The sequence below is a fragment of the Heterocephalus glaber genome, unplaced genomic scaffold, assembly GCF_053883595.1.
Source record: "Heterocephalus glaber isolate CG9 unplaced genomic scaffold, H.glaber_assembly_v1.0 deba00001666, whole genome shotgun sequence".
NCBI classification, from domain to species: Eukaryota; Metazoa; Chordata; class Mammalia; order Rodentia; family Bathyergidae; genus Heterocephalus; species Heterocephalus glaber.
The window spans coordinates 21,616,677-21,630,101 of NW_028258406.1; the positions used below are offsets into that span (position 1 = coordinate 21,616,677).

A 13,425-nucleotide genomic window follows, 5' to 3' on the forward strand; every position below is an offset into this window, starting at 1 on the left:
TATTTTAGGGGGAAAAATAAGTTTAACTTTTATTTAGGTATCTCCTGTCCAGTCACTGTTGCATGTATCATACAACAATACATGTCTGTCATGAAAGTGCTTCATAAAGGGTCCATGAGTGAGTGCATCTTTCTTTCTTCTATCTGTTGAAACATTAGAGAGGGCTCAAGCCAGAGGCTTGGAGTTAAATCAGAGTTGGGCAAGGCTGAGTCTAAAAGCGAATTCTTCCACTTAGCCCAGTGCCTCCATTCCTCTCTGTGAAATATGCATAAGAAGAGTGCCTTCCCCACACCTGCAGGAGGCCAGTGTGGAGAGCACTTGGCTGGGTGATTGGCACTTGGGTGGTAAGGACTACCAATTGATAGCAGCCACAATGAGGGGCTGGGGGATGCAGTTCAGTGATAGAGCACTTGGCTAGCATACTCAAAGCCCTGGGTTCCAACCTCCACACTACAAAGAAAAAAGGTAGCCACAATGATATTGTCACTGTATCTTTCACCGTAAATCCCTGGGTGGACACCATTGGTATTAGGCATCACTCACATCCACAGAGACCACTGATATTAGACACCACTGAATGTAGACATGAAGCTGGTCCATCAGGAGAACATCAAGCTGCTACCACCCCTCCTCTACCGATGCCAAATGGAGCTCCCTGAGAGGAGGAAACAAATTAAAATCCTCCAGAGCTTCCCATTTAGAACACAGAAAGCAGATGCACAGAGCAGTCCCTGCCTCTGGTTCGATGCACATTGTAATCAGTTTGCTAATGACGCCTTTCCAAGGATGTGCTAAGCAGTTGGTTGACATATCATTATCACATTTTGAAGTTAAACAGCCACAAGATCTATGAACTCTCATCACACAGTTCATTATTTCTGAAATTTTCTGTGCTCTTAAAACATATTCTATTTATTTAACAGTCCCTTAGAAGCACCAGTCGCCTTTGTCCCCTAGACATGGCCAGTGGTGTAAAACCTCTGCATCTGCCAGATTTCTCCAAGTAAAGCATAATTGCCTGATTTCCATTTGAAAGTACAGCCCTGACATTAAATCCACATAGACCCACCAAGGATAACAATGGCTTGCTGACACCTACAAGAGGAACAGGGGCGGGGGCATAATGCAAGAATAAACACGCACGCCAAATGAACACTCGCCTTCACATGCACCAGGTCTGAATTTACAGCTGCAGATGAAGTGTTCCTCAGAATAAACAAGAAAAAAAGAATAAAGAAAAAGAGACATACAGATTAGCAACTGTGTGAGTCTGTTGGAGCCAGATGGCTCTCCTCAGAGAGCGAGCTTTCCTGCTTGCTTTCCCTCACCCTGGCTAGCAGACAGAAAGCTGCTAAGAGGGGAGAGAAATGATCTCATTCTTCAGCCACCAATTCGCCTTCTTTCTCTCACACACAACTTGAGCTGAAGGAAAGTTGGAAAAGAGAGAAGGTGCGGGGGACCACTGAGTGGTTGTAAAGAAGAATGAGCAAGTCTTTGCCCAGAGCAACGGTGAGACACCAGGCCCCAAGCATTGAAGAACTGGCTTCAGATGACCACAAAGGTGAAAGCTATTCAGAGGGTAAAAGCGGGCAGAAAGGGGCCCCCCAATGCATTGTTATGACCTCAATCCACATCCATGACCTTGACCTTCAAGATCCAATGTTGCACTGAAGGGTTGGTATGAGAGGTGGGGGGGGGGGCTGGCTCTGTGCCCCTCTGAAGAGGGATGGTGGATAATGTTTTCAAGTTATAACTAGTGCAAGTATCTGACTCCCTCCATGACTGGGGCCCAGTATGTTTGTTGGTCCTTGGCCTGTGGAGCAGCCATCTGCTTCGATCTGTACATGCCGTGTCCCAGACAGGTGCCCTGAGGTGGAGAGAGCTACAGGGGGCTGGAGCGAGGCAGGGATCTGGAGTACAATGAGCCTATCAGCTTGTAGGAGTGGGAGGGTTCCTTTCCTCCAACTTTCTGCAGCTGAGAGGGGCTCAGCATGGAGCCATGCTGCCCACCCAGCAGAGCAAAGCACTTACTGCTCATAAATAAGTTTGTTCTCTTGGGCGAAAGCAAAATGTTGGCTGGTGGACATCAGTCAGACCACCAGACAACCAGATGCTGGTGTTAGAGCATAGCATTTGCAGATGTGCACGAGGGTGCAGACATCCCACGAGTCTCTATGCTCTGAGTGATTGTCCACACACCTTACCTTAGCATAGAGGGCTCCTGAGATCCTCCTCAGATCCAGATAAATGGATGCAAGACAGAATGAAGGCACACTTGGGAGTTCTGGGGCCCAAGGAGCACTTCATCAGCTTGGCTAGTTTTCCTGGGCACCTGAAGTTTGTCTCCAGCAGTGTTTACTCAAAAGAATAAATAGTATGCTCCAGGGTGACACCAAATGTATGGATGTGTAGTCATTCATTTACAACTGGAAACAATTTTTAAAGTCATAATAAACATTGAGAAAAATTCTCTCCTTTTTCAGCCAAGATCAAGGTACTTGTTTCACCAATCCTGGCAGTCTCAGATACAACTGAACATTAAACTGACATGTGCTACAGTGGCCACAGAAGCAAAGCAAGCTGCCAGCTGGGAGCTCAGATCACAGGGTCCTGCTTTTCTCCTTTCACAAATAAAATAAAGAGGCACCTCCCCCAACAAATAACTGTTTTCCTCTTATTCCCCTAGGTAATGCCACCACCTAACAGAGCTCTCATTCTAGGTGAGGTTCTCACTCACAGCTGAGTCAGGGATGTTGAAGGAAAGCATATAAGGAAAGTAACAAGACATTTAAGTTCCTTTCCTTACCCTCCATAAGCAGAGAGATTCATCACTTGATGGGAGCATTTTAAAAAGTAAAAGATCCTGGCATTTAAAGAGGGCTTACTGTCAGTAACTCCTCTAAGTACTTTCTGTATATTTAATATAACCCTCATGACAACCATATAAGGCAAATCTTCTGATTGTCCACATATTGCAAAAGGGATACCAAGGGAAGGAGAAGTTAAGTAACTTGGCCAAAGTCACACAACTGATGAGTGATAAAGCCAGGATTCAAACACGGTTCTATCTGGCTCCTGGATCCATACCTTCAGGCTGTCCTTCTTCTCTTTATGAGATGTATCTTAGTTACTTTTCCTCCTTGCTGAGACAAAATATCCAACATCAGTTTCAATCCACAATGGGTCTGCTCCAAGGCAGGGTGGGCAGACGAGCATCCCAGAAGAGAAACAATTCATGGCAGGGAGAAAGCAACAAAAGCATCCAAGCAGCAAGCCACAAGTGATGACCCTCTTTTGTCCCTCTTACCTTATCCAGGCTACCTTCCCTTAGGGTGGGTAACACTCACACCCTTAATCCTAGCATCACAACCTTGATCCTAGCATCACATACCAAAATCCAGCCACCTCCGAAAAGCCCCACCTATGACTGCATGAGACTTTTCATGGACATCTAGATACAAGATATAACAGGATGGCAACTGTGAGCCTCAGGTGCCCTGCTTTGGCTATTGACCAGTAGTGTAATCTCAGGGTACTAAGTTTTCCAGAGTTCTCACTTCCTCATCAATCAAGTTGGCAAAATATAACATGTCTTATAGGGTTGCTAAGGAGCTGAAGTAACATATTACATATGTGTATGCAGGGTCAGTGCCTGGCATAGAGTTCATGCTCAATAAATATTACTAGCAACTGCTAGAATATTGGTGTCATAGTTGTGCTTGTATATTTCACTGAGCCCTCCCGAAACACCTGTGATATAAGCAAGGCAGCTGTCACTAGCTCCAATTTATAGCTGGTGAAGTTGAAATACAAGACATGAAGTGGCCAAGCCAGGACATCACTCACAACTCCTCACACTGTCCTTTGCTTTCTGCCTAACCTAAGTTTGCTCGGCCCTGCCAGACCATGAGCCATGTCTGAGCATTTCTAGACCAAGATACGGTTGCTGTCTAGAAAGGCCTGAGCAAAGATTTCAATTCTTGTCACCTTCTCTTACCCTACTGTCCTGGGATTTTTATAATTAGTTAGTTAGTTAGTTGCTGGGGGTGGAACCCAGTGCCTCATGTATTCCAGGCAAGCACTCTATCGCTGAGCTACACACTTGGTTCGTGTGTACCCCTAAGATTGTCTTTAATTATCCAGGCCCAAAGACTGTTTTCTCACCATCACAAATGTAGATGAGTAACCCATAGACAATTTCTGCATCCATTCCCCACTCTTGCCCCTGGTCCACCGGCTTACAGGAGGTGCTGAGATCATTCCCCACACTCCCCTTTGCAGAAGACAAAGTTTCTACACCTATGGCCAGAAGCGTCAGAGGAGCCACTGGCCAAGGGACCTGGGTGTCTGGCTGTACTCTGTCTTGTCTCCATATCTTTTCTAGCTCTTCCCTTCCAGTGATTTTCACATTTAAATCTCCATTTTACTTTCAAAAAAATCTCTGGGGAATGCAGCCTTTGTTCTGTTGCTTCACATAATTCCTAGAGCTGGGAATGAAAATGATTTTCTTTCATAACCCCTGGCTGAGTGCCTTTCACGTCTCAGCTGTCTTAGGGGCTGATTTATAAACCACAGGGTCCAGGTCTCTTTCCTCTAATTACTCCTCTTCCTCCTTCTCTCCCTCCCAACATTTAAAATAAAGCACTGCAAACATGAGCCCCAAGGTCAAGGTATCTTCTGAAGTTGGCCCTGAGTCACCTGTTCCAGGCTGAGGCTCAGGAAGCTGTGGCCATGAGAGCATGAAGTTATCCATTCCTGTACAAAACAAACGAAACAGCTCACAGCTGAAGTCACAATGTCTGAGAACAAAAGGCCCAGGCTCAAGGTTTAGGGCTGGCTTTGAACTAAGAAAGTCAAAACACATTTCCCCAACTTGTCAGGATTCTGTTTCATTTCTAGACTTTTATTCTCAAAGGGATGATGAGGAAGAGACACAGTTTAAGAAGTTTTGAGCTGAGAAATGAAGTTACTTCTTTGCCACCGTAGAACTAAATGAGAAAATGAATAACAGGGGGTCATTTCCCCCTATTACAACAAAACACAGAAAGCAGATGGCACAGAGTCATTGGGAAAAGGAAGTGTCTTGATCTCATCTGAAGACGGTTCTTGATCTGCTGTCTCCATGGGGCCGAGCCCTTTTGTACCCTCGGTGGGTGTGGCTTCCTGAGAAACTGGAAGGAAACAGAGGGGTGAGAAGGGAACTGAGCCTCTGCAGGCCTGCACTCGGGTTCCACCTGAGCCATCTGCTAGTGAGGGAAACACAGCTTGCATCCTCTGGGCTGCCTTTCCTACCTCAGCACGACCCTGGGCAGGACGATGTCTTCATACCTACACTCTCTATGTAATTTCTTTTGTGCTACACTGTGCCGTCTTGTTGCTACACCTCAAACCCTTACTTCTATAAAACATATAGTAGCATCAAGTCTCCATTGTTGCTGGCTTGTGACTGTCTATGAGTTCTGAGCAGCAACACCACACAGGCTAAGGTTTAGACCTAGCTATGTTCTGGTGATAAGCACTGCTTGCCTTGTGACTGTGAATACGATACTCATCCTCTCTGGGCCTCATTTTTCCTCATGTGTAAACTGGGGAACTAATAATTAGATGATTTATATCAAATGATTAACACGATGCCCTGCACAAAATACAAACTCCAAGATGCCAATTAGTCTTTCTAAGTATGGAAGGGATCTCAGGGAGGAGGTTCAGGCAAAGAACTCTGAGACTGTGAGCTGCCAAGACAGGTGAGGGGGAGTGGGGTCGGAGAGGGATGGAGACAAGAGACTGGCTGGGGGACTCTGTCTCTACCTCCCCCGCTTGACCTGTGGTTTCATTTGGAAAGATCAGCATCTGAGATTTTACAGTCATCTATCATCCCATTTCCTTTTTGCAGTAATCATTGTTCCAGAGACACTCACATTCAGAGGGGCTCTGTGTTAGTGTTCCAGAAAATAAGTAAGCAAGAGGGGCTTCCAACTTCAGTTTTCCCTTCCTTAATTAATTAAATAATGCATGAGCTTTTTGCACCATTAAGGCCTGTTAGCATCTCAGGCTTCTTCCTAATCCTGGATCAATAATCCGTTTTGCTTTAAGATCCTAAGAGTAATGGGTAGTTTTCAGGACAAACAATTAGACTGAGACAAGTTCCATTTGCTAATGTAGTGGTCATTAATGAATGTAAATGATGGCATGCATGGGAAAATTGGGGCTGCTAGACCTGTCTCCTCTCTCACCTCAGTCTCAGGCCCAGAAGAGGTGAACAGTAGGAGAGAGGCCTGGAGCAGAGAAGGGGAAAAGGGGTTCCTGGGACACCTGGGCAATGGCCTTGGGTCAACTCTGCCAGATGCATCATGAGGAATGGTTAGTTCATGCATAAATTAAGGCTGAGTTGACAAGGAATCAAAGTTTGTAAATCTCAAGTGTGGCATTTTTATAGGGTGTGGCCAAACTGGAGTTGGCTAAGTGTAGATGTCATTAGTTATAGATTCACTAGCTAGCTGTAGTATACCCCCACACACAAAAAAGTTGTTACATATCCAGATATGAGGGCTTTTAGTTTTTATTTATTTATTTTTTTTGCTAATTCTCTACTAAGTGTATTACCTCTAACACCCTTTATTCTGAATTATGGAGTTTATTGCAATATTAAATTTCTTTATGATGGAAGCATTATTGTAATTTTTAAAGGTATTGTATGTTTCAAAAGTTGAAACATACAGGTTAAATGCTAAGGGCAGTGTGCTTGAAAGGTTTGGGTTCAGTTTTGTTTTGATATCACAGCAAAAAGGAAAGATGGAGGGGGTGTGTGTGTGTGTGTGTGTGTGCACGCATGTGTATCTGTGTTTTGTTTTTGTTATTTTTAGAGCTTGAACTCAGGGCTTTCACACTGAGCTACAACCCCATCCCTATTTTTATATTTTGAGACAAGATCTCTCTGAATCACTAAATTGCCTAGGCTGGGCTGGAACTTGATCTTCTGCCTCAGCCTCCCAGAGTGCTGGGATTATAAGTGTAATCCACGTCTGGGAGTAGATCCCAGAGAGGGGTGTTACTTTTTTATTGAAAATTCAGCCTCCTGCTTCTGGACTCATCTGCACCCTTCAGCACTAAAAAGGACAACTAAACTCTCCCCTTCTAACATCCCCCTATGGCTCAGTTTCTCCAGATGTAAAAGGATACTACACATCTGTCTGCCACTGAACTCTAAAATGTAAGAATCTGTGAGAGAACAATCTCCACAAAATTGTATTGTGATCACAGAATTTGTTTCATGCCCTTGTAATTGTACCAAAAGTAACGATTACATGAATAAAAGTGAAAAAAAATGAAGCTAGAAAAAGTTGAGCTTGCTAAAATGAGCATACATTCAGCAAAGGAAGTCATTCCCTTTTACCTCTCAGCAATCAGGCTCTGTTCATGACATACTCTGGCTTCCAGAGATCACAGAGTTATTGGTAACTAGATGGGTAATCCATTTGCTCGCTTAATCTCTCACAAAGAAATTGTGAAGTATACTCAATGCCTGCAAATAACATTTCATAGAACTTTTAGTCTCCCTTTCATTCAGTACTTTTTCATGATGTTTTTTCTTTCTGATTTATCATCTCGAAAATTTTTAAACTTGGCTTCTTACCATAGATTCATCTCTCCTGCCTATAAAACATATTTTTATTCTCTTCTAACCTGTCCATGTTTCATTTTCTTGCTTGTATTGGAATTCTCATCTCCATTTCTACTACCCTTTCCCTTAAGTTCATTTGCCTCATTTTCTTTTTTCTCCCTGAAGAAAAATTTCTTGATAAGCCCTAGAAAGACACCAGCTAGATTGTGCTGAGAAAATAGATAAGCCAGGCATAATTTCATCTATTAGAGTCAGTACCACCTGATAATCAAATGAGACTTTGTCAAAACAGAATCACAAAATTCTCTCCAAATTTCCACACATACGTGTTTGACACTTCACCTCAGTCCAATTCTGTAATCCAGATGGTGAATTAATCTCCTTGTATACTTGAGATGAATTTTTATCCATCATACCTGCATTTCACACCCACAAGATCGCTGCTAACAACCCCCAAGGACTGCCTATTAGTACTATTATTTTGCTCTACTTAATGCTCATTATTGTGCACAATTGAGAAAGGTAGAATTCTAGTTGCTTACATTTTCTGAGTGGGAATTACAAGGTTCATCTCTTATGGATTATTAACATCTAGACACCTGGGATAATCTAAACACTAAAGCTAGACTGAATACTCTTCCTTGAAGGTTTCAGAGGAAACTTTAGGACTTGCATAATATCGAGGTCATCACAGATGATCTGCAGATGTGCAGATGTAAATGATAATGGGATTTCTATTTGATATCTTAAAAATGTGGGTGTGGGTATGTAATAGCAAGATCATATAGGAAACAAGACACAATGGCAAGCGCACTATGTCCTTTTAAAACTCTCTTTTGTTTTAAAATGTGCTTAAATGTTCAAAAGAAAGAAATTCATGACCTGCCAAACTACAAGAGTATATGTGTAACATTCCCATTTTTTTGTAAGAAAAAGTATAGTAATGCACAAATACAGAGACACCCTTATACAAGATGGGAAGATATGCACCCAAGTTTTAATAGTAGTCTCTTTAGGTGGTAGAATTATAGGTGATTTTCTTTTCTTTTCTTCTTTTTTTTGGTCTATCTGCACTATCTGATTTTCATAAAATAAAAATATATATTCCTTCTCTCATATAAATAAGACAAACCACACAGCCCAGTATTAAAAACAGCACAAAACCCATCTCAAAATATATTAAGAACAGGTTGTAGAAGACATCTTCCCATCTAGAAAACATCCATTCTATGAGCCACATTGTCAGTTATGAATTTGGGAGAATGAGGGGTGCTAAAGTATAATGAGAGTAGTGTGGACTTTGGGGGAACACTGCTGCCTTGGGGAATACAGGTGTAATTTGGACAATTGCCTGCTTATTACAGGCCCCTATGAATCATACAGGATGTGATATGGGTTTACAAGAAGGAATTCTACCTTTTGTGAATAAAATCATCTGGTTTTTTATTCCTTCATTTGTTTCTTCTATGAGAAGCTATGAAAGACCACATCTATGCCTCAACCCTGATTCTCCATGACTGGGGCAGATGGTTTGAGCTGAGCCTGAAGTCAGACTCTGCTGGGTGTTTTCTATTGTCCCCAAGACATTGCCCACCATACCTTCACCCCATCAGAGGCTTCACCTCACCCTGCTAGTTGGTGGTACAGGGCCTGTTGTTGGCCAGTCTCCTGGACCTCTACCTTGGCCTGGCCTTTACTCTATGTAGACTCCACTTTCTGCCCTCCCTCTTGCTTCCACTTAGCTTTTCAAGGCATCTACCTGCTCTGGAGGAAGGATAGGGCAGCCATGTCAGAAGTGTAAACATAAAAAAGATCCATAGAATCCAGAAATGAAATATTTGAAGGGCAGCTCTACCAGTAAGAGGACAATTCCATGTTAGTGTATAAGGATGTAATGGCATTTCCAGGATGTAGAGAAGGGTTCCCATTCCTGAACTGCCTCTATTTACCCTCCTATTTCCATCAGTGGAAAAATCAGGCCATGCCATGAAGAAAACAGGTCTCCAGCTTCCAGAAGCCATTGCATTCTCCAGTGATCAGAGTAGACTCTTGCCTATATTCATTTCTACCATCACCTGCACCTCCTCTGAGTCCTTAGCACAGATTTAGCATTATGTGTGCTCGCTGTTAATCCTGGCCACTCTGTGAAAGGCTGGAATCCTGATGTTTTGGAGCAAATCTGTCTGTTTTGCTCTTCTAAATCTCCCTGAGGACAGCAGGTCTGTTTTCTAATCCCCCTAAATGACTGCTTATAGCTTTTTCCTAAGACCCACGTATTTACGTCTGAATGAACTCTAGCAATTGGGTCCCCAAGTAATTGAGCAGGTGGTGTGTCTGAGCATCTCAAACACTATGATTTCTGGTGATAACTTCTATGTCATTAACTTCCAACAAGCAGGCTTTCCATCACATCTGGATTAGAAAGACAAATTAGGAGGATTTACTTTGGATTTGGACCTAGCCCTAGGAACCCTGATTTCAATCTAGTGCTCTTTCAATCATGATGGCAGTTCCCAAATCTGGAGAGTGCCCTTTAAAGTTGCTTAACAAACCAGTCAGGAATCTGGACCTCCTGAAGCACCAAGATGGTAAAATTCCACCATCTATACCATTCACAAGTTGTTCCACAATAATCTGCTGCCTCACACCCACTGTCACCTCTGCCAATCAGTTCTAATGTGACATCCCTGCCTGTGATATCCAGCATGACAATAAATGACTTTGGAGGCTAGTCCTAACTACTGAAAATTGTATGTTCTGTGTTAGTAATCTTATTTGTAAAGAATCCATTTACATCTCCCAGTATCCTCCTTCTATAGAATCCTGCTGGGTTAACAGCCTAACTTCTAGAAAGCCCAAGTTTGAAATCAGCTATGCCAGATGGGAAAGTAAGGGACAAGGACTCTAGCAATTGAAGGACCACAAACCCATCCAAGAATTACCCATTAGGGAGACTGCAACTGGTGAGAAGTTTCTTCCTGTTTGGAAGAGTAAGTCAAATTTGGAGGAAATCAATAACCCTCCCCCCAGCAGGCAGACCACTAAATCCTAAACTCCATCAGGAGAGAGATCTTCACCACTAAAATTCTCCAGAGGAACAATTAAGAGTGGATTTAAGAAGTCTCCCAAGCTGATGAGACCTGTCATAAACCCAGTAAGGGGTCACCTTCTGACTGTGGCTTCTAAGGAGAGGTTATCTCCAGAGAAAGGTCTGGGCTACTTGCCTAGGAGTTGTGTGCAGGTCAGCCTGGAAACCATTAGTCTAATTGTCAGGAGAATAAGTTAGGAGACAAGTTGAAGCAAGCTGAGATTTGAAGAACATATTAACAGGGGCCTGATGAGATGTCAAAAGAGCCTGCCAGCAGAGACAACTGGAATGCCAATTTTTAGTTGATACTGAACAGCGGTTGCTTAAATATGTAAGTCAATATACATTGATTTTTCTGTGGCTCAAGAGTCCCATTTAATTGTACTGAGGAGTCTCTCCACTGACACATCTAACAAACAACTACATAATAGTGATGTGGAAAAAAAAAAGAATGTTATTGAGGTGCAAATGAGGGTCTGCATGCAGCCTTCAGGCCTGGATCCTGCCTAATATTTCCTACTGCTATGGCAAAAGGTGGCTGGGCCTTCAGAGATTCAATGAGATCCCCTTAAGGAGAGCTGAAAGAAAGAGTGAGAGTCAGGCCTTAGCTGGTCCTCAGAGAGGCATCATCTACATGGTGTCCCACGTGTTGCCAGGGCCCTAAGATATTTTGTCAGGAGCAATGATACCTGAAGAAGGCAGAGTGGGGGCAGAGGATTGCTTACATCCTGCATCCAGGAGCCAAATCAGATAAAATGGCATGTTACCCATGATGACAACGGATTGAGGTGCATGAAAGATGTGATCAATGAGGTAAGTTCTGAATGTTTGCCCAACTGCCTAGAGCCTAGGAAGCAGATAAATCTCCGAAGTTGTGAGAGCCCATGCATAGCCTAAATCTACAGCCTTGACAGGCTTCAGCTACTGATGGAAACACTTCCCCATCACCATACTCACATAGGGTGGGGGTGGGAGCTGCTCCCACAGTGGCCCTTTTGTGGCCCTCTCAACTTCAGAGCTAAGCTGGGCCTGCAAACCCATGGGAACTAGCACTGGAACCAAGATGAAAAGCAGACACCATGAGAGGAAGCCATGAGTCCTGCGAAGCTAAATGCTATGTCTGCTATCCAACAAGAGACATAAGGAAGAAACCTGGCTCGACTGGCAGGAAACTAAAATTCATATTACCTGAGAAAGCTGTGAAAAGGTTTGGGATTCAGAAGCTTTGGGTTCTGTGGCCCAGCTGGCTGTGTGCTTATTTCTCCAAGCCTCTCACAAACATCTGACAGTTTATCATTCACCTATAGTGTGCAAGTGATTTGTCACTGGCATTCCTGCTATTTACCAAGTGATCAAAAGTCTGTTCAGGTGGACCCTGAGAAATCTGAGAAATATGGCTGAGCCATGGCAAAGCCAAGGCTTCAAAGTTAATCAACCTGCCATTGGGAAAGTTATGGAATTGTTCTGATCTGTTACTGACAGTGGGCTCATGTGGATGTGGTCTTCCCAAGGCAACTAAGCCTGAAGTTCAAATCCTACTCCTTCCATGTTCTAATTGTGAGAGCTTATATAAATCACATAGCCTTTGTGGATTCAAGTTTCTTGCCTCTGTTGAAGGAGTGATAATGACTGTTATATCATTTGACTGTTAGGTCATGTAACTGTCGGGTCAGGTGACACAATGTGAGTAAAATGTCTAGCACAGAGTAGTTCTCCAACAAATCCGTGCTCTCCACACTTCAGTGCTCCCAAAACTGAGATAGGCTCAGTTTCTCCTTCTCTAATTATTGTTGTTGGTTTTTGTTCCGGAAGGCAACAGTTAAAAGAGGTACCAATTTGGGGCTCAGCTGAAAAGGTCTGACTCCTGCCTCGAAATGAAATGCTTAGTCCCGCCCAGTCTTGTCCCTGGTGGTGGCATCTCATGCAGCAAGAGTCTCAAAAACAAACTTGCTCACCTTCCTGGAGCCTAGGGAGTTCTGAAACTTGCCCTTCTGAGCAGTCTAGGGAGGGGTCACTTAGGTATTCAAAGAGCAGAGACCTGCTCCCTTTGAAAGTGCCCATGGAACTGCAGCAACCCCATACCTCACCTCTGAATTCACTTTCTAAGTATGGATAAAAGTGCTCAAGGCCAAGACTGTTGGAGGCCCTGTCCACCTTTTTGACCTCATCCTCTACCACCTTTTCCCCTTCCACCCCTTTCTGAAAGAACACTGGCCTCGGATCTCCTTGACCTCACCCAGCCTGTGTTTGCCCTAGGGCATAGCCCTGACTGGACGCCTCCACCCAGGCAGCCACAAGATGGCTCTTTGCCCCTGGTCTCAGCTCAGACACTGCTCCCTGAAGGACCTCTTCTCCACTGTTCGGGTCTAGTTTCTTGTTAGCATCCATCACCACCTGAGATGATCTTACTCATTTTGTTACTTATGAAGTATCTGATTCTCCCTACTGAAACACAAGCTGTGTGAAAGGAGAGACCCAGGATGGTGCCTGACATGCCTGGTCATTCTCTATTCCTGGAACATCAAAAGTTTTTCAAGAAACATTGTTGAATGAATCCATGGCTGTTATAATACTATCCTGTAATATCCTGTAATAGGTTGGACAACTATTCAGACTTGGACACTGCTAGAAACATGCAATTTTAGGGAAACACAAAGTGAAAGGTTGGGAGATGCCCCTGGGTCATTGTGGAAGGTCTGCTTTAAGCTTTTCATGA

At 43.6% G+C, this 13,425-nt stretch overlaps 1 protein-coding gene across 1 annotated transcript in view; it reads right to left on the minus strand.

Moving 5' to 3' along the window:
* Positions 1 to 4,795: 4,795 nt before the first annotated feature.
* LOC101726611 (guanylate cyclase soluble subunit beta-2-like) overlaps positions 4,796 to 13,425 on the minus strand; it is a 66,323-nt gene continuing 57,693 nt past the window's right edge. The window contains exon 17 of the mRNA XM_087197389.1: positions 4,796 to 5,171. Within this exon, the coding sequence (XP_087053515.1) occupies positions 5,029 to 5,171 (143 nt within the window). The 3' untranslated portion in view covers positions 4,796 to 5,028. The remainder of the gene's footprint in view (positions 5,172 to 13,425) is intronic.